Source organism: Camelina sativa, chromosome 7 (assembly GCF_030686135.1).
Source record: "Camelina sativa cultivar CO46 ecotype springtype chromosome 7, ASM3068613v1".
Classification (NCBI taxonomy): domain Eukaryota; kingdom Viridiplantae; phylum Streptophyta; class Magnoliopsida; order Brassicales; family Brassicaceae; genus Camelina; species Camelina sativa.
Window position 1 is genome coordinate 18,004,108 of NC_141886.1, and position 27,159 is coordinate 18,031,266.

The 27,159-nt window shown below is 34.5% G+C and overlaps 2 protein-coding genes, 2 long non-coding RNA genes, 1 other non-coding gene and 1 pseudogene across 5 annotated transcripts; 3 read left to right on the forward strand and 3 right to left on the reverse strand.

The window, feature by feature from the left end:
• The first annotated feature begins 440 nt into the window (after nt 1-440).
• LOC104701215 (transcription factor MYB20) lies at nt 441-1,717 on the forward strand. Its single transcript, XM_010416863.3, has 2 exons — nt 441-868; nt 955-1,717. Exons 1-2 carry the CDS (start codon nt 606-608, stop codon nt 1,559-1,561), a joined length of 870 nt encoding a protein of 289 aa, XP_010415165.1. The 5' UTR covers nt 441-605; the 3' UTR covers nt 1,562-1,717.
• Nucleotides 1,718-10,642: 8,925 nt separating this feature from the next.
• On the reverse strand, nt 10,643-11,938 carry LOC104701216 (copper transport protein ATX1). The gene is made up of 3 exons (XM_010416865.3): nt 11,693-11,938; nt 11,158-11,233; nt 10,643-10,978 (listed from the first exon to the last, which is right to left on the reverse strand). Exons 1-3 carry the CDS (start codon nt 11,699-11,701, stop codon nt 10,833-10,835), a joined length of 231 nt encoding a protein of 76 aa, XP_010415167.2. The 5' UTR covers nt 11,702-11,938; the 3' UTR covers nt 10,643-10,832.
• A 260-nt stretch (nt 11,939-12,198) lies between these two features.
• Nucleotides 12,199-15,320, forward strand: LOC104701217 (uncharacterized). The gene is made up of 3 exons (XR_015562122.1): nt 12,199-12,478; nt 14,796-15,079; nt 15,156-15,320. It is a non-coding gene; the product is annotated as an uncharacterized LOC104701217 (long non-coding RNA).
• On the forward strand, nt 12,841-12,933 carry LOC147941375 (small nucleolar RNA U36a). The gene has a single exon (XR_015563035.1). It is a non-coding gene; the product is annotated as a small nucleolar RNA U36a (small nucleolar RNA).
• Nucleotides 15,321-18,022: 2,702 nt separating the features above from the next.
• On the reverse strand, nt 18,023-19,521 carry LOC104704653 (E3 ubiquitin-protein ligase RSL1-like; annotated as a pseudogene).
• Nucleotides 19,522-25,260: 5,739 nt separating this feature from the next.
• LOC147941376 (uncharacterized) lies at nt 25,261-26,320 on the reverse strand. The gene is made up of 2 exons (XR_015560847.1): nt 26,225-26,320; nt 25,261-26,024 (listed from the first exon to the last, which is right to left on the reverse strand). It is a non-coding gene; the product is annotated as an uncharacterized LOC147941376 (long non-coding RNA).
• Between the last annotated feature and the right edge of the window lie 839 nt (nt 26,321-27,159).

Sequence of the window (27,159 nt, forward strand, 5' to 3'; positions counted from 1 at the left end):
TTTCTAGAATTTTTTTTTAAATAGTAATGCCGTCACTATGCCGTTAACGGTCGTAACGGAGAGGAGGAGAAATTGGAAAAAAATAATAGTTCGTGTATTTTTTATCAACTAAAAACTAGTTTGCGTATTTTTCTGACAACGAAAAAAGTTCATGTTTTTTTCTGGCAAATATTAAATAGTTGGCGTTTTTTTTGGAGAATTTTTCCTTTTAAAAATTTAAGATAACAAGATAATAATAAAAAAGTAAAGCTTTATTATCATATCCATGAATTATAATTATAAAAACAAATTGGCCAAACAAAAAAGGAAAAATGGACCACCTGTGTGAACCAGATTTGAAAAGGTTGAATTATAAAATCTTAGTGCTAAAACTTTATTACATTCTATTTGCTCTCCTTATACATATATATATATATATGTATGCATATATATAGGTGGTTGCCAAGCTTACCCAACTCTCTCTTCAACTTGCAATAACATTAACTCTCTCAGGACAACGACAAGAGATTGAGAAAGATAGAAAAATTAAACAGAGTATTAACTCCGTTTTATTCATTAACCTAAAGAGTCGTAGAAACAGTATACAGAGTGAGGGAGAGAGAGAAATGGGGAGACAACCATGCTGTGATAAAGTAGGGTTGAAGAAAGGACCATGGACTGCAGAAGAAGACAGGAAGCTCATGAACTTCATCCTCACCAATGGACAATGTTGTTGGAGAGCTGTTCCCAAGCTTGCTGGTCTACTTAGGTGTGGTAAGAGTTGCAGACTTCGTTGGACGAATTATCTCAGACCAGACCTTAAAAGAGGTCTTCTCTCTGATTACGAAGAGAAGATGGTCATTGATCTCCATTCCCAACTCGGCAACAGGTTAAAAAAACTTTCTTACTTGAGCTTCAAGTTTCGATATATGCTATGTTTCTGAGGTTTCGTTTTTTTTTTTTTGGTATGTGAAGGTGGTCAAAGATAGCTTCTCATTTGCCGGGAAGAACAGACAACGAAATCAAGAACCATTGGAACACTCATATCAAGAAGAAGTTAAGAAAAATGGGGATCGACCCTCTCACGCATAAACCACTCTCTATCGTCGAACAAGAGGACGAAGAACCCGTCAAGAAGCTGCAGAAAGTTCAAATGCCTTTACAAGAACCAGCCGAGAAGAATCTTGAGGAACCAACTAGTTATCGTCTAACCAAAGAAAGCAACACGAAGAACACGTCACGACTTGAAGAGTCTTTAGATGATGATCAATTCAATGCGATGAATCTTGAGTATGGTGTCGAAGATGTTCCTCTTATTGAGCCAGAGTCTTTAGAGCTTATCTGCAGCAACTCAACAATGTCTTCATCCACGTCCACGCCTTCGAATTCTTCTAATGATTCGAGTTTCTATAAGGATTTGCAGTTTCCGGATTTCGAGTGGTCCGATTATGGTAATAGTAATAATAATCATTATAATGATGGTGTGGACAACATTATAGAGAACAATATGATGAGCCTGTGGGATGTTGATGACTTTAGCAGTTGGGATTTGCTGCTTTCTTCCACTTTTGGGTTGGTTTGAATTCATTTTAAAGTAAATGGTCTCTTTTGTAAAAAAATGGAAACTATGGGGGGGGACAGAAAAACCTAAATATACCTTCTTTACTCTCTTTTTTTTGTGGGAAATTTGAAAAACGCTGAGAGAAATTTGGAAGAAATAAAAAAATATATATATTTATTTTGTAGCGACCAAAAGAGTTGGAGAGAATTGTCTCGTTGACTTTCTCTTTTTTGCTTTGTATTTTGGGTTCCATACTCCCACAGTCCCACGTATTCAGGCTTACTATCACTTGAAAAATATTAATAATACACTCTTTTTTAGTTTCAGCAATATTAATAATACTCTTTTCGGCTTTGTGGCACTCGTTTGTTCAGTTTGAATAAGCCCTCTTCAGTTTATATGAACATGCATATTTTGCGATGTCGAACAAATTATATCAGGTTTACATGATTTTAGTTTTAGGTGAGAGAGATGAGGTGTAAAGGTCTTGAAGATTACAGTGCCAACAAAGTTTGGTTTTTCGGACTTATTATATTTCAACTTTTCATAAAATAATATTTTTTGGATTTATATATAAATTATATATAATCTTATATGTATTTTGATCATTGTATATTAAAATTTTCTGTTTTTACAGACTTCCGCACCTATATCCACATATGATATATGATATGTTTTTTGACCCATGATTCTGTAATAACCTTGAAATTTGGTTTGGGAAAGTCTACTACTGATGCATTAAACTTGGGATACAAATTAAACGACGAATCTTTTACTCTACCAGGTAAATCACATTATGTCTTGGTTTAAATAAAGATATAAACATATAATCTTTTAGAAAAATTTCTAGGTGTTGCATAGTAGAACAGTAGTTGAAAAGTCCACCATAGATTACGAAGCTATTTTGTAAAATTCTATTTTCTTTTTGCATGGTTGCCTCTTTCATTATTTAAATGATTAGAATAACAGAACAGTGAATATATATTTATTAAAAATGAATATGACTAAAGAAGGGTTATTGAAGCATTTGTAAACCAAAAAAAAAAAAAAAAAAAGGTAGGTAGCTCATGGACATCTTTGCCTTTGTCTTCACTTAGAAACATCTAAATAGGTTGTTTTTGCTTGTAATCTTAAACCGTAGAATACGAGTAAAGTGACTTCGTTCCAACCACAATTCATATACGTTTCATTTGAAGATGTTCCCATCTTCTTTATACGTCTTTTTGTTTCGGTCCTACGTTTTGACTCGTAAACGATGCTTTAAAAATCTATACGCATGCACATCTTATTATTCAAATGAAAATGATGGTATTTTTGTATACGGCGTTCTAAGAAAAGTGGAAAATAGATTAAGTTTGACAACTAAGCTTATGTACTGCCATCAGTGAATCTTCAAAGACATTTACCGAGAGATTAAGAATCTAGCAAGACGACTTAATAAGCGCTTCAGAAAACTTATGAGTCTTTAGTTGCACTGAATCAGACTTAGTACCATCATTGTTGTATTGATTTCTAGTTTTTCACTTTTTTGCCAAAAAAACTTGTAAGACAAAACTTTTCATTTATATGATATTAATATGCATTTTAGTAAAAAGATTAAGTTTGACAATTGTGTGACCTTCTATAAATAACAGAACGATCGAACTAGAAGGATAGACGTAGTCATAACTCATAATTTTTGTTAACCCTACACTAGATATATATGAGCTATTTACGAATACGCTACCTAGGTAAGTATTCTTAATTTATTTAGTTTATGAACATAAATTTAAGCAAAAAGATTAGCTATGAATTATTAATTAAGCTAAAGTAAAACCTCTATCTTATTTATTACAGTATATGTATTCATATACTGGTGACTATTTGCAAAAAATACGGATGTGATAAATATTATAAATAAGTTGAAAAACTACGTTTTTGTAAATTAAAAAAAAAACATGAACTCCCCGTGTGTTTTCGAACAAATAGTACATTAAATTCACCGTATTTATTATTGTAGATTTGTAGATATGGTGTTTTTTTCATTTTTAAGAATCTCTCAGAATGTACTAGACTTGTAGACACATAACTAATGTTCGTAAGGATTATGAGTGGATGGCTCATTATGAATCCGGAATGATAGAAAATTGTAGAAGCCTTTATCGACATCGAATGTATGTGTTGGCAGAAACACACATGCATGTGTACATGTGGATGTGCGTGTATTACTCAGGCTTAGTGTCATGCTGACCTAATAATTTAATTATTTTAGAGTACTAGAGAGTTGAATATGGTGTGTATGTGTGTGTTTTTTTCTTTTAATATATTGAGTCAAACTTGATGTGATTTATGTATTTCCTTTTCTACCAAGCACTTTGTCCTATAGGAACCGCGTCATCCTAAAACAGTCAAAACTAATTGATACGTTATAGTTTATAGTGACTTGCATTATTGTGGATATGACTTCTTTTTTTAGTTTTGAAGGTGATTTGGTAGATCCTTTTAGTTTTAGTGGACATTTGATACTTGATTACTCTGATAGAAAAGTCACTAAAAATGAGCTTTGAGAATGTTGAAACCTAATTGGTTGAGAGAATTAACAGCAATAAAATTAAGTGATCCAATTGTTCACTTATAATTGGAAAAAAGAAAAGGTATTTTTTAAAAATAAAAATAAAAAAGTGATTGGTTGGTAGAAAAAAGCTACTTAGGAGTCTGTGTTTTGTGTGGAATGAGAGAGCTCGGCCCGTACGTTAATCATGAAATGAGAAGACTCTTGTGCATTCTCTTAGTTCTTTTGATTTCATATTTTTGTACAAAATGGATATGTAGTAGTAAAGTTTTTGATGTTTAGGATCTTATTAGGGGTATAATACGACTAAAAACATTCAACAAAAAAAACTAAGAAATAACCAATAAAAAAACATCAACAAAATGTGGTGTGTTGTATAGGGAGACACCAATTGGTAAACTGGCTTGTGATGAATACTATCATTATGACTGTCTACGTTTAATAATTGTTTTGATGTTCTCACAAGTTTTTTCGTAAGACTTCGCAATTAGTATTCTGGATTAGTTAGAACTTTTCTTCCTTTTGTTTGTCTACGTTTGCTAGAATTGTCTCATATAGTAATATTGGATCACCAACTCTCAAATCACTGTAATCTATCGTTACAAATCAATGTCTTGTTTTCTTAAATCGAATAACTCTCACATCTAAAAAAATTCATTCATCATGTTTTGCATTGCTATTCGTGACCATTATAACTTTTCTAGATTTGAGGTACGAATGGTAACTGTGGTTTTGGTTGTGCGGGAAAAGCGGTATTACAGTGCAGTACGGTTTAACTGCGGTACGTGCGGGAAAAATATACTTGCAGGACAAGTGCGGTTTGTATAAAATAAGCGGTACAGAATAATGTTTGATTGGTGAAAACAAAATTGCGGTTTTAGAATAAGCGGTACACAATAATAAATAATTAATATAATTGTAAATTATTAATTGTTTTGTGTTAATGAAAAAATATTTCAAACCTTAAATACCAAAAATTATTTAAACTATTATGTAGATATATTTTATGCAAAACTAAAAACATTATTTATAATTTATTAACATTTGTGCTACTTACAAAAAGATATATATAAATATATCTTATATATATATCTATATATTTGATCTCTTAGAATAATATTTCTATTAATAAATTAGTAACAGTTTTGTAAATATTATTTAAAAATAAAAAAAATATAACTAAGTTGGCTTTGTACACAAACTTTTATTATAATAAAATATTATATGCACTAATAATGAAATACATAACCTATTACTTGTATATATGTGATTTTTGGAAAAATATATACACATAATAAATTTTAGTAAACAAAAGAAAATAAATAAAAAAGGTTTTGTCCAATGGTCAATTACTGTATCGGATTTTTACTAAAACCGGTGGATAAAAGTTGGTTGAGATGTTGATGTGCAGTCCTGTGTAATATTACACCTACAAATTCGCAAGTCTTTTTTATTTCTTTTTTTGATGAAAACCGCATATAATAAATTATTATATTTGATCTGAATAGTGTACAACATGTAGTTTTTACTTTATTATGTTCAATTACGCTTTTTCTATATCGACAATCACAACTTTAATTTAATAAAATACTCATTATGAATATTCTAGCTATCAATTGTGGGCACGCGTTTATTTTAATATTGAATTTTCTGTCTGTATATTATTGTGAGCCGGTGTGTCACTTTATCTCCAAATGTTGATAAATATGACAATTATAATTATTTTTAGCGAAACTATAAATTAATCAATTCGAAAGCTTGAACTAAGGTTCCAAAAAGGGACACATGTCATGGAATGTGCCATAGCCCCTATATATGTACCTATCTATATAGAAATACATTATTCCATAAGTACCACTAAAGGCACTTTTTTCTTTCCACCGAGCTCTAAACAGTAACGTCAATCTTTTTTTTTTTTCGTCAAAAAGATCTCATTCATAGTGTTTTTGAGAGTGAAATACAAATAGCTGGCAAAGAAAACAATCCTTTCAGAAATTAAAGTGGGCGAGTACATAAATACTCCGAGAGACTTAAAGCAAAAAAAAAGCGAGCTAATGAGAAACAACCCAAATATACAAACTATATATACATCCATTCATTACTTCCTCGAACAAAATCAACAGATCTAAAAAAGAAAATTAAAACCTAAAACTTATGAAGATATTTAAAAACAAATCTGAAACAAGAAAAAACACACAACGAATCAACTTACAAGAATCTTTTTTACCACAAATTAGAACCGAATGAACATAGCCGTGCGACCCTTTATGTTGCTTCACGGAGGAGCTACCAAGGGCGGTGAGACACTATCAAAGCCTAGAGACTATTCACGAAGAACGAATCTTTAGAAACAGAAAGAAAATTTCGATCTGCGTTGGTGAAGATTCTTCATCAGCGGCAGTGAACTTTGGAGACTACCTCAGCCATGAACCGGCCAGATCTGAAGCTAAACTTGATAGAGAAATCAAAAGCCAAGAAGCTGAACCCAAGGTTAGAAAGATCTAAGCTTAAAAATTTTAGATCTAAGGCCGTTGGAAAAAAAAGATGGATGTGCCGATCACAGAAAGAAACAAAGGAAAACTAAAGAGAAAAACCCAGCTCCGGTGCTGAAGAAGTCACCGGAGCCGGTCAACCTTAGCGGTGACAGCGGTTTTGACTAGAGAGAAGGAAGAGGGTGTTTAGGTTTTTTAAAGAGAGAAGGACGTGAATTAGGTCCTCTTATGTTTTCGCGAGAGAGAACAGTAACGTCAATTTTGTCTGAAAGTTCTTTTTATTTCTTTTTTCCTTTTAATATAGTTAGGAAGTTTCAGATTTTTGATAATATTTGTGACGGGTTCACAAACGCAAATCATCTTCATCCCCTCTCAAAATGTAACACATATTTTAACTTATACTGAGCCAATTTAACCATGAACAATGCACATACACTTGGTTCTTGTCAAAATGTTCTATATCTCCAAAATTGTTAGTTTTAATGTATTTATTATCATTGGCTAGGAAGAGAAACAGAAAGGAAAAAGAATTAAAAATAGACAAAGCGCCGTATTCTTATATTGTCATGGTCGGTGCATGCTTTACTATTCGAGTTCAACGAACTATACCAAACAAGATAAGAGTTCATGTTGTTAATTAGTGTTAACTGTTAAGGTCGGTTCCCACGTACGATTTACTATGCAGAGATATATAGTACCAGACTAAAGCTCGATGTGTATATATATATTGTCCACTACATATATGCCAGTGAATTAACATGATGAACTGAAAGTATATATTTACTTGTACAATAAAACTTTGAAAAGAAAACAAAAATCCTCTCTATTATGTGGAAGGTAAGTTTTGCAAAATATGCACACGTTTTAACACCACATTCATTCCCACAAGAAAACAAAAATCCTTTCTATTATAATGGCATTGTTTGGGAACTAATTACATTATAATATGGTATAAGAAAATATACACTAATTAAAATTAGTAATGAAAAAGTAACATATGTAATTTGTATATATATATATATATATAAGATATTTAGTTAATCTTAAAATTGATGGTTGCAATTATTATTGATATACAATTACCTAACTTTAAGGTCAAGAGTTGAAATTAGTAAGAGGGAGTATTGAATTTGACATTCTAAAAGATATTTAAAGTATTTTTAAAATCCTTTGTTATTCAATTGAGGATTTTTAAAAATCTTATGAAATCTTATGTTATTCAACTTAAGATTTATGTAAAATCCTTTAAAATAACTCAGAATCTCTTGTTATTTAATCAATAATTTTTAAAACTTACTTGAAATCTCTTGTTATTCAATATATCACAACTTTTTTTAAGCTTGCTACTTTGAATGATTTTAGGAAACTTTATTTTATTTTTTAGTTGAAAAGTATGACAATTAAAATCATACCTATAGAGATAGAATTTTGAAAGATTTCAGAGAGAAGAAAAAGACTGAAGATTTTGAAGCCAAAAAACCCCGGCAATCACCAGCCACCTTCTCCACCGGTCTTAGCCTGAGCCGTCGAGTTTTCTGGGTTTGCCGCAACATCACCAGAGGCAGAATAAAGGGATAATGAATTCTATCGATTTGAATCAGTTTCCAGGTAGTTATCATCACCACACTAAACCACTTGAATCCAATCTTCTCCAACAAAGCAGTTCCCCAGCCGGAATGTTCACAAACCTCTTCGAGGAACATAGCTAACTGCAATGGAGATTCATCATTGGGTTGCGGTTGTGAAGCTGTCCGCTATTGTGGTTGTGAAGATGATTGCTGCGATTGTGATTGTTGTTGCTACGATGGAGGCGGCCATTATCGAGGAGGTTCAGCAGCGAAAGGTGAAACAAAGCAACGTGAAGCATAACCTCTCGCAGATGACGACGGTTCACGTCAGGAACTATGAGTTTGTTAGCCTTTTCCAGTTGTACTTTAACTTTTCAAGTTGAAGTTTTCTCTCTCCCTTGAGCTCAAGGAGAGTTCGATCAGATTATTATTTGACGCAAAAAAAAAAAACATCACCATCGTACGTGAACTGAAGATAGCTCTAACTATTAATCTGATTTTCTTTTGGTATTGTGTTGAAAAATATTTTAAAATCACCCAAAAAGTTTAATAATCAAATTTCATAAAATCACATTTCACTTTCTTTTTTAAAAAATAAAAAAAACTCTAAAACACAATCAATTCTCTTAAAACTTACTAAAATCTTTCAAAATTCTAAAGTATTAAAATCCTACCAAATCCTTAAAAGATCAAGTTGAATACCCCTCTAAATATACTATCAAAAGAACTAATATGCTTATGTATAAGCTAAGAATATATATATATATATATATATATATATATATATAAGAATTGACCAACTTTGCTACTATAGTACTTATAACATACATATATTTATAGTCAACTAACGTAAAGTTACATATATATATATATGCTAAAATAAATAGTCAATTGCATATATTATTGGTACGTATGATCCGTTTGTTTCACATAGCTCTTAATCCACTATCAATATATAGGACCCATAGTTTAACGTCGAATTGTTATTGGTTAATCTAATATCGTAATTGTGTGTTTGTGTACGTACGTTTGTAATTAAGTTGTACATGGTGAATAATTAAGGAAGTGGAGATAGGTGGAGAGACATAACTGGATGGGGCAGGCAGATAATGATGATAATGTCTTCCATAATGGCCCATCCAATATCTTTTTATCGTGACACATGATATCCTCTCACCATATTCCTAGAATAAGAATTTAAATTATTATCTTAAACTATAATATTATAGGAATAAAACAGATGAAAAAAATGTATATACCACAATATAAATATGTCATATTCCTACCAAAAAAATATAAATATGTCATATAAAATTTGTGTATCAAAAAGTACAATACATTTCATATACGCTGATGAACACTCACATAACAATTTTACCTTTTTGTGTATAATATAAAGTAAAAGTTTGATCTTATAATCGTCGCATATACTAAGCGCATATATATTAATAAAGTTTATGTGAAAATGTGTCATTATTAACCTCAGAATTTATATATAATTTTTATTGAGATGAGTGAAATAGTAAAAAGATCACCACCAAATAAATAACAAACAATTACTAAACGAATTTGTCAAAAAAAAAAAAAATAATAATAATCATTTAAACACGGCGGCAGGATATATATTGGATCCACAATTTCATGACACATAATATAAGTCTAGTTTTGCTTCATAAAAAAACATCTTTAATGATTCGGATTTTGTCAAAATGTTATACTAATCCAGACCCACGCATTAAAACTAGGTTGCATGATACTTGCATCTGTCTCCATAGATATGGAGTTTGTTACCTTTAAACTCGTGAATGGAAGCTTTGTAATAGATGAAAGTGACTATTCTTAATCGAACAATATAATGTATCATGGTATTGAGACAAAGTGCTCGAAGTTAGTTACTATTACAAAGTCTCCTGATGAGTGATGAGTAGTCTTCTTTCTCCAACCTTTATGACAAGTTTGGCTTACTTAGAGCTTATTTTCATAATCTAAAACAATTCTAAGATAGGCTGATTAACGCTTCTAAATTAAGAATTGTTGATGTTTTCTTTGTAAACTCCTTCGATTTGACAACCAATCGAAGAGTTTTCTTATGTATATACATAGTTGATAAATAAATGTCATATGGCTAATAGCTCAAGAAAAAGGTTTTACATAATGGATCTTCAAAAATGATGCTTCAAACAGAGCGGCCCACGCTATTCTATCTATCGATACCAAGCACCACAACATGAGACAATAGGTGCATAATCCCATAAAGAAGAATCAATATACACAGTTTTGCATCTCTTTTAGTTTTTGGCCAAGGCTTTATCAGATATGTTCTCAATGTTCAACCAACACTAAGCCCATGTATTGCTACTTGTGCTTGTTTGGACAAAACTGAAGATGACATTGACACAGAACAACCAAAACGGTAATCTCAAATATTTTCATCGTTTGGCACATTGTCTCAAACTTGTTTGTAAACCACCAAACCGTGACCAGTGAAAGGTAATTCAAAAGATTTTGTATTTGATGAAAGATTGATATTGGGAAGTGATAGGAGGTCTAATAAAAACAAATGTTACAAAAGACAACAACTCAATGACTAAAAAACAGAACGGGTAGCTCCAGAGATCAACACTCCACATAGTTTTTATTAAAACAAAACAGAGACACATGAAAATGCTCTGCTTCTCTCCTTAGGCCTTGGCAGTTTCACCCTCGGTTTCCCAGAAAGCTGTTTTCTTTCCGGTTTTCGATACCGTCTGCAAAACAGCGTCCGGCTGCACGTTGCCTTTCACCGTCACTTTCTGCTCCTTTATATCCACATCAAACGACTCCACACCTGAAACAAAAATCAAGTGAAGAGATGATGTACATGCTCTTGAAATCGAAGCAAAAGAAGACTGAAAACATTGCAAGTTACACGAGATTGACAATCTCAAAATGCTTTGAAATGAGATTGGTCTTAAAGCTTTTTGAGATACACCATAACATCAATAGCCAAAGAGAGAAGAAACTAACCTTCCATTTTCCCAAGAACTCTTTTCACAGCTCCAACACATCCCTCACATGTCATAGCCACTCTGAGCACAACGGTCTAAAAAAAACAAAACATAACTAACCCACACTTATGTGCAACATAGATCAAACGAACAAGACAGAACCTTTCAAACGGCTCTAGCCTACACAAGAATCAGATTCAGCTAATAAAAGTGAACCTACCCTTTGAAACACAGACTTACATATCTCAAAACCAAACACAAGACATCACACCCCTTTTGTTCAGATTCAAGATCTGTGTTCCTCACTAGTATTTTAACCAATCAAGTTCTCAAGTCTAGTCATTTCAATAGATTTGATGCAACCACAGATCATTGTTACAGTAAAATACTCACAAATCATATCTAGATCGTTCGAACAGAGAAAGAATCCAAATAAGATCAGACCCGTCGATTGTAAAATTTCAAACCCTAATCGAATTACGATAAAGGAACAATCTTTATAACAACCCAGATAATGAAATTGGAATTTCAAATAAAGAGCGATTAAAATTTACCTGAGACATAGCTTTCGATTCAACCACAGTGTGAAGAAGGCTTGTCTTGTATGAGAGAGAGAGAAAAATGAGCTTTTAAAAACTAGTATCAATGATTTTGTTATATATTAGTTAATTAATTATTTAAAATAATAAAAATAATCAAATAAGGACAAGGAGAGTAAATTATCCATCTGAGTAGTTCGTGTCCGCGTGAAGTTGAAGTAGAGGAAAATCGGTTATTTCGTATCTCAGCTAAGCTGTGAGGGGTATGTTGAATTTTTACATCATCTTTAATACTGTCTAAATTCATACATTAAGTTAATTAAAACTTAAATTCACACCATCAAATTATAAAACTGTGTTTATACATACATAAGCTTTAACGGTATTAAAAGACCATTAACAATTTCTGACGTAGACGTCACATAACAAACGACGTCGTTTTGTGAATTTTTTTTTTTTTTTAAACATATTTTGTTAAACTTTTTTTTGGTTAAAACGACCTCGTTTCTTCCATTTTTCTTCTCTTTTCTTTCCCGAGTCCTTCTTCCCTGACTCGCGTTTGTTCAGTTCTCGATTTGGGGATTTCTTCTATTCTCTTCAATTTTTAGTTTAGAAATTGAGGGGTTGCGAAAGATTCAAAATTTATGGTTGAATTTATTTATTAGTTTTCTGTTTTAAACATATATTGAAGTTGCAGATAATATTGAGGTGAAACTGTCGGAAAAAAGCTGCTGTCCGTCGTTAATATCATCTCCACCAGTGGTGGCACCATCGGCGATTTCATGATATCTGTTTCTATTGGTAAGAATTTCTATGATTTCATTTTTAGATCATGATGAATTAGGGTTATTTGATGTGATAAGAAATCAGGGGTCAACGAATTGGGAATTGAAGTTAGCAAAATTAGGGTTCTATGGTGTTAACCGATTGGGAATTGCTAATTGATCTGTTTGTTTGTATCTTAGAGTTTTAGACCATGCCTCTAGCTAAGATCATCTTCTTCATTGATCTGTTTCCTACAGTTCATAGATCTTTAGATTTGTCTTGTTCAATCTCTTAGGTTTTATCTATATATGAGTATTATTAGCAAGAGCCTCCTGGGCTGATCTGATTACGACGAAAAAGTGTTTTGTTAGCAATCTTCGTTTTATTGTTTTGTTAATGGGCGATGATTATAAACTTACCCGTGCTTCTGAGATTTGGTCAGTGAAGCATATACGGTAAAAATACATTGTTGAATTTCTTAATATGAGCCTTAGTTTATTGTTTTCTCGTCTTCAAAGTTTTTTTGTTTTGTTTTCTTAATACCCAAATCGAGAACTGAACAAACGTGCTCTTGCTCTAGCATGGGTATTAATTTAGCATACTAGTGAAAGATTAGTGAAGCCGCTCTTCAAATCCAACATTTTTTCCTACTCACAAGACCATACTGTTAAAGTATTAAGTAATAAGCCCCCACACAACACACCAAAGAAAAAGTCAAGTCAATAGCTTTCCAAAAAACCTTTTTCTTACTTCTATTAAAAACAAAAACAAAATTTTGAGGAGATTTAAAGATCAATTTGAAACTTATACGTGTTCTTTGATTTTACATAAACATTTTTATCATACACTTGGTGATCAAAATAGAGTAACATACCGTGAAAGAGGAAAAGGAAAAAAAAACAGGAAATAACATATTACAACTTCGATTACTGTATCAACAAAGAACCTAATTTTTGAAGAAAGATCAAGATTTTTTTAGGAAAGATTTTGGGGAAGAAGAAGAAGGAAAAGAAAAAAAAGTTGTGGTGCAAGCAACCCCATAGATTGCTAGGATGATATTTCAGCTCCTGAGATGTTTATGCTTGTTGGTTGCTTGCACATCTTCTACTTAGATTGCATGGGAAAGCATCTTGTAGAGAGTCTAGGGCGATGGAGAACAACCGTAATGTGTTCATTTGTTTGGTTGCAACTCAGTACTTCTGCCACAAAATTACAGATGGTGATCAAATTACTAGTATGATCAAACGAGAGGAGGAGGACAAGATCGATCTTTTAGATAGGGTCTACTGTCCAAACCCAACATGTTCGACTCTGATGACAAAGCGTATCCTTTTTAACATTTTTTCTATAATCTCAATAAACTAATATCTAAATATGGGTTCTATGATTTTAGTGAATCCAAACAAAAATCATGTGTTATTCAATTATAGATTTTAAAATACTTATTAAATTTTTGTGTTATTGGTTCTATGATTTACAAATACTTGTTAAAATCCCATGTTATTTATTTAATGATTTGTTTTTGGATTTCAAAATCCACATTATGTTTTAAATGGATTTGAAAGTGTAAAATAGAAGGATTCAAATCCAAGAATAAAACATGTTATTTCAAAATCTATGTGTTTTTATTTTTTGAATTTACAATTTCATATGGATTTAGAAATCAACTCTCCAATAACAGCCCCTAAGTAATTTGAATAATGGTTAGTCTAACTAAAAACGAGGAAAACAAATGAATTAAATACTTGCAAGAAAATGATTCAGGTTCTAATAAATTTAATATAATTTGAATGATTGAAAACATTTTTTTATATAATTATTCTAATAGGGTGAACATTCAATTCACATCAAAATTTTGGATTTTTCTGTAAATGAAAAAGGAATATCCAACACAATTATTAAAATTGATACACTAAAAAAATAGTTGTTTGAGACTGTTCAAATTATGTTCACATTAGTATCATGTTTTCATTACTACTGATCATTGTATTTGTAGTTGTATTCTCAAAGAGATATAGAGTTTATTAATAAATTTATCCAATAGTTAAGATATTTTGATATTGTATATTTTTTGTAGTATGTTTGATGGTAAAAAGTAATAAAAATATATGAAATAATTTTTCTTTCTTTTTTCTTTTATAAAAATAGAATTGTAAGAAAGATTTTTTAAATAAAACCTTTTATCAAAAAGAAGAAAAAAATTAATTTAGCTTAAATAATCAAGAACAAACTTATTAAACTTTCTAGTTTATCTTAAATACATTTTTATTATGAGCCACACACAAAACATTTTACGAATAGCTTTAATGAGTTGTGATGCATTTGTTAAGACTAAGACTTTTTGAAGCTGCAGCCAAGAGACTAGGATGGAGGAAATGCCAAAAGTGTTTGCCACAATGGAGTGTGTTCAAGGGTGCAAGCACATGACCTACCTGCTGATATAGTGTCTCTTGTGGGGTTTTTTATTGTGTAAAGTTTATGTTGGATACTTACTGAGATTAATTTCTTGTTTTGGTCCTCACAATCGTTGCAAGCATGAATTCTGTTACACCCGTGGGGCTGAGTGGAAAAAGAAGAAGGCGACATGTAAATGTCATCTCATGGTTTCGTTGAATGAAGGTTTTGTTTGCGATGGAGGTATGGTGGTACCTGATATGGTTAAGTCTCTTTATGGTCATGCTATGGTACCTTAATCTGTTTTAAAAATCACTAGGCGTTAGTCGGGCGGAGAGGGAGCGCATAGCGATTAATCGGAAAATCGGATTTAAATCGGGAATTAATCGGGGACTAGTTTTAGGGCTTTTATCTATAATAGATTACAATTGTATAACATTTGAAAGATTTAATCATAGTCCAGTGGTTTGTGTGACTACATACAGTCAACATGTCTTGAGTTCGATTCTCATAAAGTGAGTTTTGTGTTTTTTTTTGTCAATTTTATTAATGAGGGGCAAAGTGGTCATTTGGCATCATCTTCTCCGCACATCAACATACCTGCAACCCTAAACTATGGCGCCACTCATTTTCCAACTTGTTTTTCAGTGATTTCACTTCTAATTCAACTCATTTCAAGAACTAAATAATAGATCCAACTTATATCATACTATTTAAAGTCAAAGAAGACAAAATTTACCAACCTTTTTTTTCGATTTTTACTCCGATTTGGCTGAAATCGCGGCGGACCTCTTTCGCCAAGCAATTATCCGGCGCGTAATTGGTCTCCGCGGCCGCGTTTTTGAACAGGGGTACCTTATATGAAGGCTCATTGAATATTATGATAACAAAACTCTTTGTTTGATAAAATCTGCATTAATTAGATTTCTAAATCACTGGAATCGGCTGTTGAACATCATGATAACAAAAACTCTTTGTTTGATAAAATCTGCATTAATTAGATTTCTAAATCACTGGAATCGGCTGTTGAACATCATGATAACAAAAACTCTTTGTTTGATAAAATCTGCATTAATTAGATTTCTAATTGGGGAAATGTCATTAAATTCATGAACTCACATATTCGGCCATTTTAATCACCAACTTCATGACATGACATTTTAAACATAAGATTTCATTGACTTTTCATTTTAAACATGAGCTTGTGTTGACCACGACAAAGGAGACATGTCGTTAACTTAGCAAACGGAGCAATTAACTGGGGTTAAGATGTCGTTAACTCTCTCTGTTAAGTGTCACAACAACATCGTTTTGTTGCACGCTTCGTTTACAAAAACAAAACAAAATCCCCAATTTTCCCAAAATCCCTAATTCTCATTCACCAAATTCTCGACATTTTTTTCTCTTCTTAAGCTTGATTTCTCATCTGCATATCGAAAACTCTCATCTCCATATTCTCCTACAAATATGAGTTGCAATTTCTGGGCAATCGTACGGTGAAAACAGAGGCCGTGGATGCCACGGTTTCCTTCGAAGTGTCATTGTGGCTTAGATGTTGTACTTTACACATCGAACACACAAGCAAACCCATGAGACCCAGGAGACCCAGGAAGACCTTTCTTCCGCTGTCCAAAGAGAGGACATGTAAGTAGTTGCATTGTTTTTATTTAGTGTTTTTGAAGGTTTGAGTTTTGTTTTTGTGTTTCAGGACCACTTGTTTAAATGGGTTGAAGAAAGTGTGTAAGAGGAGGTTGTAGATGATTTACCAAAATTCTCCATCATTGACAAAAAGATTGAAGATTTGGAAGCCCAGATCGAAGAATTGAAGGAAGATGGAATGTGGAACAAAAGAGAAACTAAGAAATGGAAGTTTATGAGCTCTTTTTGCTTGGTGTGTGTTTGTATTGGTGCCATTGCCATTGTGATCCTAATATGTAAAACGAAAAAAAAAAAGAAATTTGTCCTTGGTTACTAGTGTATTTGATCATGTGTTTTGTGTGTTCGGTCGTTGTCTTGTAATATTTCTTCCTTGTCTTTGTAATACTAGTTGGATAATGAAAGACTTTTGTCATTTGGATCATTCAAACCATGTTCCAAATAAGGTTCAACAAAAAACCAAGACAATACATATAGATTAGGTTCAGAGAACAAACAAAAAACTGAGACAACACCTATAGAGGTTCAGACAACATAGAAAAAAACGAAACAATATGAAAATCTAGTTGGGGTTATTGAGGTTGTCATTGCAACATGTACCGATCTTAAAGAAAGCCTGTGACCATGTTACAGGATTTGTAGCTTGCAGAGATGTGTAAGCTTGAGGGTTTTACTTCTTGAGGTCTGTCATATGGTCAGTGAACTCCTTTGTAGTGTAGCTGCGTGCTATCTTCCAGAAAAGGCGTTGTAATTCTTGGTCACCTTGCAGTGGAGCTCGAACTCCGTCTCCGACAACACTATCTGAGTCGACTCGCGGCAGAGCTTCATCTAACGTAGCTTGATCAAAGACAACTAAGCTATGTGATTCATCTCGAGGTTGAGCCGAGCCTCCTTCTCCTCCTCCGACAAACATAATTAAACCTTTGTTTTTCACTTTTGGCATTTGGGGATTTGAGATTGAGAATTAGGGATGTCGTTCTGATAATTAGGGGTTTGGGGTGGAATTGAGGATTTTGATTGTTTTTTTTGCGATTTCAATTTGCGACAAAACGATGTCGTTGTGACACTTCACAGAGAGAGTTAACGACATATTAACCCCAGTTAATTGCTCCGTTTACTAAGTTAACGACATGTCTTCTTCGTCGTGGTCAACACAAGCTCATGTTTAAAATGGAAAGTCAATGAAATATTATGTTTAAAATGGCCTGTCATGGCCGAAATGAGTGAGTTCATGAAGTTGATGACATTTTTCTCATTTCTAATTAAATCACTAGAATCTGCTGTCTGTGGACGAATTAAAAAAAAAATCATTTTCAATCTTTGATGATTTGTTTATCAACTCAACTCAACTCACTGTTATGTTTTCATTTCCTCTAAACTAGAGTGTTCACAAAGAAATTCACATTGGGCTCTCAGACACACAATAGCATATCACTAATATCTTCAACATCATCAAAACAAGCCATCTTGTCTTATAAGTTATATAATAAACTATTTGGAATGATCTATATATAGTCAAACCTTCAATATTTATTTCCCTGAGCGCAAGCATTTACATGTCAGTTTCTTCTTTTTACATGCAGCCCCACATGTGTAACAAAATTCGTGTTTGCAGTATCTGCCAGGATTAAAAGGCAGATAGTTAAAGTTAAATTTGAACACATAATATATAAAACCATGCTCAATAACAAATTTCAAATACCTGAAAGTCATTTGTTTGCACCCGCCACCATGTACAACGATGCTCTGACACTGGGAACAATTTTTCCATCCCTGTATCTTCACAAAAGACTCCAAAAGTGTCGCGTCAGATTTCAGGTAAGACTCCGACTTCTTGAACTCATCGTAGGTCTTCTTGTAGTGCCATGGAACATGACACTTTTTGCAGAAACACAAGCCGCACTCCATGCACTTGCGTGCTTCTGATATCCGAGGATTATTATTGCGTACATGCCCAATGAGGCCGAGGTCCGACATCAAAAAGGAACAAGAAGGGTTGGGACAGTAGACTCTGTCTTTAACGGAGATGGTCTTCTCCTTCTTGCGCTAGATCATAAGAGTAATAGCATCAACATCAGCAAAACCTTTACAGTCCTCTGGCATAAGATCATTCTCGCAATCCGAGTAAGGGCAAATTGATGTGTTCCCTTGTAGAAGTTATTCGGATGAGAACGACTTCCTCATGCACGTAACGCATATACAGTTGAAGCAGTCACGCACCTCAAACTTATCATTAGGTGAAACGTAAGCGTAGTAGACCGAACAACTCTCATACTCGGAGTTACCTTCACACCATCTAGTTTGGGAAGCTATGGCATCTTTTTCTAGCTTAATGACAAAATTGATGTCTCTGCTTACAACAAGTGCCTGACAAGACTTGAATTTTGTCTGAAGAATAAACACTTGCTCCAAAAGTTTTGATATAACAGACTTGTTTGGTGTAACTTTACCTGAGAGGCGAGGTGAGGCTAAAAAGTTCTGGCTTGCGCCTTGAGCCTAGGAGCCAATCGCTCCCCGCCTCCTTTGCTGCATGAGGCGAGTCTACACAATAAAATGTACAGGTTAGTCATAATCATGATCTCTTTGCTCAATTTGTGAGTCTAAATATGGATCATTTGAAACATAGAGAAAGAGACAATCCAATGATAGTAAAACTGAGAATTGAAAACAAAACTAAGAAAAAGCCAATCCAACAAAGTTTTAAACAGAGAACTGGAAAAAAAAAACAAAGAAACAGCTAATCCAAACAAAGTTTTAAACTTAAAACTCTTGAAATTCATCTCATGATTCTCCTCATCACCTTACTCAACATTTTCTTCACCCACTTGAGTGTCTTCATCTCCTCCTGTGAAATCTTCTTCAATTTCATTCTCATCATCTTCATCATTCAAGGTTAGTGGAGTTGTAGATGACCTTTGAAATAATCTTGGAGCTGGATTGGAGCTTGAGGCTATATTCTTCCTTTTCTCAGCTCTACTTGCGGATTGTGCTGATGCTTTTTTTGGCTCTAGTAAGATAGTTAGGCTCATTAGCTCCAGATGCTCTGTTTACCACATCCCATGTTAAATCACCATCTTTAAACACTAGATTGTAGAAACTGAGTTTCACACAATGAATTTGTTTAAAGGAGGAAACAAATTCAATAAAGCTTTCTCTCTAAGAAATCGGATCGAAGCTAACAAGCTAAAGAAATTGGATTAAAGCATTTCACAACCCTGTTCTACTTAATTGAATGAATGCTTGCTTTTAAGATCGAGATCAAACAGTCTTTTTTGTTATTAGCAGATTTAGAGGAACCAGCTCTGTAACTTGTGCATCAAGCTTCAATCTCTGTGATCACGTAACAAGATACGATTATGATTGTACATTAATTGTAACTAAATATTTCAAGATCTCTTTATAGTGTATAAACGGTCTGTAATACAACATCAAATGAGACACAAAAACTTTATTCTTAATGGTATCAGAGCAGAGATAATCTTGCCTTTTATTTTTTCTCTGAAACACTAATTGATCCCGACAATGACAAACACCAATGATGGATCAATCCCACCGATGAACCCGACCTCAAACCCGACAATGATAACTACTTCGACGATAACGATAACAGAGGTCTGACATACCATATTTTCGTATGACCTAGCGGTGGCTGCCAATCTTGGAGCGGTGATCTCGCACCCCTTGCTCACGGGTACAAACTATGATGAACGGTCTTGCGGTATGAAGTTATCTCTGTGCTCTTGGAAAAAATTTGGTTTCCTCAATGGAGTAATCCCACGACCTGACGGAGGATCTCCTGATGTAGAAGACTGGTGGACTATCCAGGCGCTGCTTGTGTCATGGATCAAGATGTCCATCGATCCAGTTCTGCGCTCCAACATTTCTCATTGAAATATTGCAGAAGATCTGTGGGACCACTTGAAGAAGAGGTTCTCGGTAACGAATGGACCAAGGGTTCAACAAATCAAGGCGGATCTTGCATGCTATAAATAAAGGGGTCTCACTATCGAGGCTTACTTTGGGAAATTAACCCGCATTTGGGACAGCATGGCAAGCTATCGTCCTCTACGCATGTGGAAGTGCGGGAAATGCGAGTGTGGTCTAGACACGCTTCAGGAAAAAGATCGTGAAGAAGATAAGGTACACCAGTTCTTGTTTGGAATTGATGATACACACTTTACCGAACGGTGCAATCGAGTTTATTTTGTCGTGAATTCTGATTCAACCTATGGAGGAGGTTTACAATATTGTTTACCAGGAAGAAGATTTGGTGAAGAACAACACCAATAGTCGTGAGGAAACTGCTGAAGTCAGTGCATTCGCAGTTCATGCTATGCAACATTTTCGTTGAGAAGAAAGATACTGTGTTGGCCATCCAAGTGATAGTTTCTACAAAGTTATTGGATATCCGGAGTGGTGGTGGGGGGGGGGGGGGGGGGAATATGCCACGCTCTAGCGCATCACCAAGTTGAGGTTGTGGACGTGGAGGTTCCAACGGAGGTGCAGGACATGGTCGTGGTATGACATTTGCTAATGCTGTTTAGGTTGCCATTCCACCGAGCTTCATGAATGATAGCTATGTAGTCACTGATAATGATCATGATAAGGTGAAAATCAGTGATGCTCAATGAAGAGCCATTAAAAATCTTCTCAATGCCGGCAAGATCAATGAATCTGAATAATTGACAGGTACGTGTTCTCTTCCTTTTTGGATCATGGATAGGGGTGCCTCCCATCATTTAAGAGGTCGTCTAGATATCTTAACGAATGTTAAAGATATGGCTATGGTTAGGGTTATGTTAGCATATGGTAGAGAACATCTTTCTGTAAAAGAAGGTTCTATTAGGCTTGGGCCAAATTTGGTTCTACAATCTGTTTATTATGTTGAGAAACTTCAGTCCGAGTTGATTTCGCTTGGTCAATTGATGGATGAGAATGCGTAGTACAGTTGGCTGATAATTTCCTTGTTGTTCAGGACCGTATTTCGAGTACGGTGATGGGAGTTGGTAAGCGTATGGGAGGGACCTTTCACTTTAGAAGTATGGAGTATGCTGCATCCATTGATGTTAGAGATGCAAAGTCATTTGAGCTCTAGCACAATCGCATGGGTCATCCAGCTGCTAAATTCGTGGGTCTGCTGTCTGGAGTTTCTCATGCTATTCCTTCTACTATTTTGAATAAAGCGTGTGATACATGTCTCCGCGCTAAGCAAACACGGTCAAGTTTTCCGATTAGTGAGAATAAAACGAAAAAGATTTTCGAATTGATTCATTGTGACTTATGGGGACCTTATAAGACTCCCACTTGTTCCGGTGCACGGTTCTTTCTAACTATTGTCGATGATTATTCTTGCAAGTGTGGATACACTTGTTGAATAATAAATATGAGGAACCAAACCAGCTTAAGAATTTCTTAGCAATGACTACACGTCAGTTTAACACACAGGTTCAAACGATAAGGAGTGATAATGGGTCTGAGTTTGTTTTTTTGAGTAAATTCATTAAAACTCAAGGCAAAATGCATAAAACGTCTTGCGTTGGAACTCCTCAACAGAACGGGAGAACTGAGAAAAGCATCAGCATATCCTTAATATTGCTTGAGCTTTGCGCTTCCAAGCTAACTTACCAATGGAATTTTGGGGATAGTGTGTTCTAACGGCGGGTTATTTAATAAACTGGATACCAAGCTCCGTTCTTCATGAGGCTACTCCTTATGAGCGATTGTACAATGCCAAACCTTCTTATGAACATCTCTGAGTCTTTTGAAGCCTGTTTTATGCTCATGATCAGTCTCACAAGGGTGAAAAATTTGCCTCTCGGAGTCGTCGTTCTGTTTGCATGGGATACCCGTATGGGAAAAGGGCTAACGTTTGTACGACCTTGACAAAGCTCAGTTCTTTGTTTCACGAGATGTTGTGTTTTGTGAAACGGAATTCCCTTATGCCTCTATTAATGATGAAGAAATAAAGGAGGCAGCGGATATGTCGCCATTTTTAACCACTCTGTTTCACGAAGAGGACGATGCAAGTCGAGTGGGCCATTCACGAGCTTACACATTTGTTGGGTCTGTCACTCAAAGACCAACTACTATTGGGCGTGTAACAAACCCATCTTTTATTGGACCTTTACCAAACCCATCTGCCACTTTGTCTTCAACATCTCTCCATGATAGCGACACAATGATATCTCACAACACACGCCGGCAGACCGAGGCACCAGCTCCGACGACACAGCCACTCATTGTGCCTTTGGTTCCTGTGGATCCAGAACGGCTGGGCCGAGGTCAATGTTAGAAAACAAGATCGATCAAAGTCAAAAAAATTGTGGTGCATACATGTTCCAAAACGACAACAACAACCGATGTTTCGACATCTCTCTACCCCGTGGCCAATTACGTTGATTGTGAAAGATTTTAACCAGAACATCAAGCTTTTTTAGCAGCGATTACTTCTGGTATGGTGCCCAAATCATTCAAACAAGCTTCGGCAGATGAACGGTGGAACAACGCCATGTCCACTGAAATTGAGGGTCACAAACGCAATCGGTCATTCACGATTGTAGATTTGCCAAAAGGAAAAAAGTCTATGGGTTGTAAATGGGTTTATACGCTCAAATATCGGTCTGATGGAACTCTGGAAAGACACAAAGCGAGTTTGGTAGCGCGTGGCAACAAACAGATCGAAGGTATCGACTACGACGAATTTTTTTCTCCCGTCGCAAAAATGGGGACAATGCGTTTGTTCTTGGATACTACTGTAAAATGGATGTTCATCACACGTTTCTTCACGGTGACCTCGTTGAAGAAATATACATGCGTTTGCCACCAGGGTTCAAGGCTTCATGTCAGTATGTCGTCTACGAAATTCTATCTTTGGTTTAAAACAGAGTCCACGATGATGGTTTGCAAAATTGACCACTTCTTTTAAAGAATATGGATTTAAACAGAGTTTATATGATTATTCGCTGTTTACAATGGATATCAAGGGAAATCAGATTCATGTTTTAATCTATGTTGATGATCTCATAATCGCAGGTAGTACTGGCCAACTTATGGAAAATTTGAAGGAATATTTTTTTTCTTGCTTCCATATGAAGGATTTGTTACCCTTGAAGTACTTCCTCGACATTGAAGTCACAAGAAGCTCCTACGGCATGTATCTAAGTTAGCGTAAATACACTCTTAATATCATCTCAGATGTCAGATAACTTGATGCGAAGCCAGTGGCCTTTCCGCTCGAATAGGCTCATCAGCTAGCACTCTCGACTTCACCTTGTTTACAACATCCAGAATAGTATCGCCGTCTCATTGGATGACTCATCTACTTAGCTGTCACTTGACCTGATTTGGCATATTGTGTTCACTTCCTTGCACAGTTTATGCAACACCCAAGCAAGGATAATTGGGAGGCTGCACTTTGTGTGGTTCATTATTTGAAAAATAATCCAGGTCAGGGAATCTTCTTACGATCTGACGCGCCATTTCAGATCACCGACTGGAGTGACATCGATTACTCAAGCTGCCCGCTAACGCGACACTCTGTTATTCGGTACTTCATACAACTGGGCGGGTCTCCTATATCCTGGAAAACGAAGAAACAGAAGACTGTCAGCTGTTCATCAGCAGAGGCCAAGTACCGCGCAATGGCACAGTTAACTCAAGAACTCATTTGGCTGAAGCGAATTCTGCAGTCTCTAGGGGTCTCACACGGAGCCTCAATGCTCTTTCATTGTGACAGTCAAGCCGCTATTCACATAGCCTGAAACCCAGTATTCCACGAATGAACTAAACACGTTGAAATCGACTGTCAATTTGTCCGCGATGAAGTCGTCACAAAAAAAACATCCGCCTTCTTCACGTGGCAAGTCAATCACAGCTGGCTGACATATTCACAAAGCAGTTGGATAAACATGAGTTCAAGCAGTTCTATTTCAATTTGGACATACAGGATCTGCATGCTCCAACTTGAGGGATAGTTTTAGCAGATTGAGAGGAACCAGCTCCGTAAATTGCGCATCAAGCTTCGATCCCCGTGATCACGTAACAAGATACGATTACGATTGTACATTAATTGTTAATAAGATATTTCAAGATCTTTTTCTAGTGTATAAAAATTATGTAATACAACACGGAATGAGACACAAACTTTATTCTTTATTTGTATATGTATGCCTCTTCCTACTATGTGTACAAGTTTGCCATATATTAATCAGTATAATTTGGTCTGGTGTCTTAACCTTATTCTGGAAAAAAAAACGCATATGTGAGTTGTGTGGCTGAGGAGCTTTATGCAACCAATACTTAAGCCTTCAGGCTGAATATATTCTTAAATTATTTGCCTCAGTGAGAGTATATTTTCCCCATTCTCCACTTTTAGGAGTCTCAAAAAGAAAATGATGACTCATTTCAATTCCATTTCCGACTAGGCTTTTGATTCCATGCATAGAGACATCAGCATTCTCAACAAAAGGCATATCATGAGAAACAGATTGACCAGCACTGATAATTAACCTGAGTTGCATCAGCTGTTGCGAGAGAAGTATTGACTGGAACATCCCCACTGACTAACTATATATATATATACATCTAGCTTCACCGAGATGAGTCATACTCGCTGCTTCTGATGAAAATCCATAGGGACCATCTTGGACATAATCATTAGCCAAGATTTGCGAACCTATTCAACAATTATTTTTTCTCGTGAGTATGTTGATGGGAAATAGGAATAGAAAAACATTCTTTTGGGCTTTAGACAATATGGACATGGAATGGAGAGAAACCGAGTAATTATCATTAGCAAATACAAGGTCTCAACATATATTGCTAGATAAAAAGGCCACATGTTGGCAGACTAATCAAGAACGTTCCAACTCATCAACAAATACAAACTTTTGAGCTCCCAAAGATCCTTCATCTTTTCCCTAGAAATTAGAGGCCTCTTTCTTTCTCTTTTTTCTCTCTCACTACCGCTTCATAACAAATAGGTCCTCCAAAAACCAGGTTGACTTTTCTAGAGGAGGTAGCCAATCCGTGTCAGGAGGTAGCCAACCGCAGCTAGTATCGGGCAAAACAATTCCGTAACCAACCCTGTACATACATTCAAAATGCATAATTGTTCCAAATTCTGCCATGTTGTTTGAGAGTACAATCATATTTGCTGGTGCAGGATTATCCAGTGCCCACCCCAAAGCGTCCACTATCAGCGGAGTAGACTTCGAGATTCGAGAATGCAAACCCTACCAAAAATGTAGTGCTAAAAAACAAATAATAAATAAATAACCTTGAAAAAGTAATGAAATTATATATATATATATTCATTCACCTTGCGGTATGAGACTGACTGAGATACCGGCATCATCGAATTTCTGTTGCAATTCATCCGACAACGTATCAACGTAAGCCTTCATTGACACTTCCCCAAGATACTTGGTCTCCACGAGTTTTGCTTTGATTTTCTTCCCCATGGAAACAGGATCATCGGAACCAGAAGGGATTGGGTAGTCCTCGACGTTCCAAAGGACACATGTCTTACCATCTGCGAAAGGATAACAAATACACAATTACAAGACAGGAAATATTAAAATAAGATCATAAAGGGATTTGCTATAACAGATAAACGATTAGATACGCTATTTTACCATGACACATCGATCAGATGAAAGCTAATCCAGATTATAGACAAACAATTTCGAGCAGGAGATCTAGATTATATATATATAGAGAGAGAGATCTTACGTATGTATGAATCAAAGTCTGGTCCATATATACTATCGTTGGAGAACGGCGGATCAGACATAGCTTCGTTGGAGAACGAAATGGGTGAAATGAAGTTTCGTTAATTATTATCAAAAAGGTAAACAATTTAATATTAATTTTAATAGTATAAATAATTAACATATCTAAAATGTATAAATAATCTATTTTGATTTTTTAAATATATATTTTTTATTGATGATATTAAGAAACATTTATTTTGAAGAGATCAATAAATTTAAGAGCTTCCAAGTGATATGAACTAGATTCGTACATGTACGTACGATTATGTTTGCATACTTTTTTAAATTATTGGAAATTTTTCACATGAACTTCTGCTCAGACCTGCATGGGTGATATTTATAAGAAAAAAATTAAAATATAATTAAGTTGAGTGATATCACGTGTATATCATTCTAAACTAATCGAGACATTTCCAACAGTTTGTTTAGGACTGTTAAATCAAATTTGGATTCGGTTTCATTTATTTTACATATTTAACCTATAATAGATTTTAACCCACGGTGCACCGCGTGCATATAATTTTTTTTATTATTTATATTTTATATTGTATTTGTTTGTTAAATATTGGATGTTTTGCAAATAGAAGAATAACTAAATTTTTCGACCATTTGTGCGGCTAAATATTTATATTAAAATTTTAACCCGCAATATACTTCATGATCATTTGTTTGTTATATTTAGTTTTTTTTGTTTAGTGTTTGAGATTCTATTTTGATTTTTAATTATTATAACAAGAAATAAGGTATTTAAATACATAATAAGTCATTTATACGCTATTATTAAGTCATATTTTTCCTAATGATTTAATTATTTTACGCAAACTTAGTTAAATCAACTTAACTTTATATGTCAAATATTCTAATATTAATAGTGTTGACAAATAATAAAATAAA

Bases quoted from the DNA above. Each gene is read 5' to 3' on its own strand.
- LOC104701216 (XM_010416865.3), bottom strand. The intron at 10,979-11,157 runs GTTAGTTTCTTC...TTTTTGTTTCAG, and splicing joins AGTTCTTGGGAAAATGGAAG to GTGTGGAGTCGTTTGATGTG.
- LOC104701215 (XM_010416863.3), top strand. From the start codon at position 606: ATGGGGAGACAACCATGCTGTGATAAAGTAGGGTTGAAGAAAGGACCA. The intron at 869-954 runs GTTAAAAAAACT...TGGTATGTGAAG, and splicing joins CATTCCCAACTCGGCAACAG to GTGGTCAAAGATAGCTTCTC.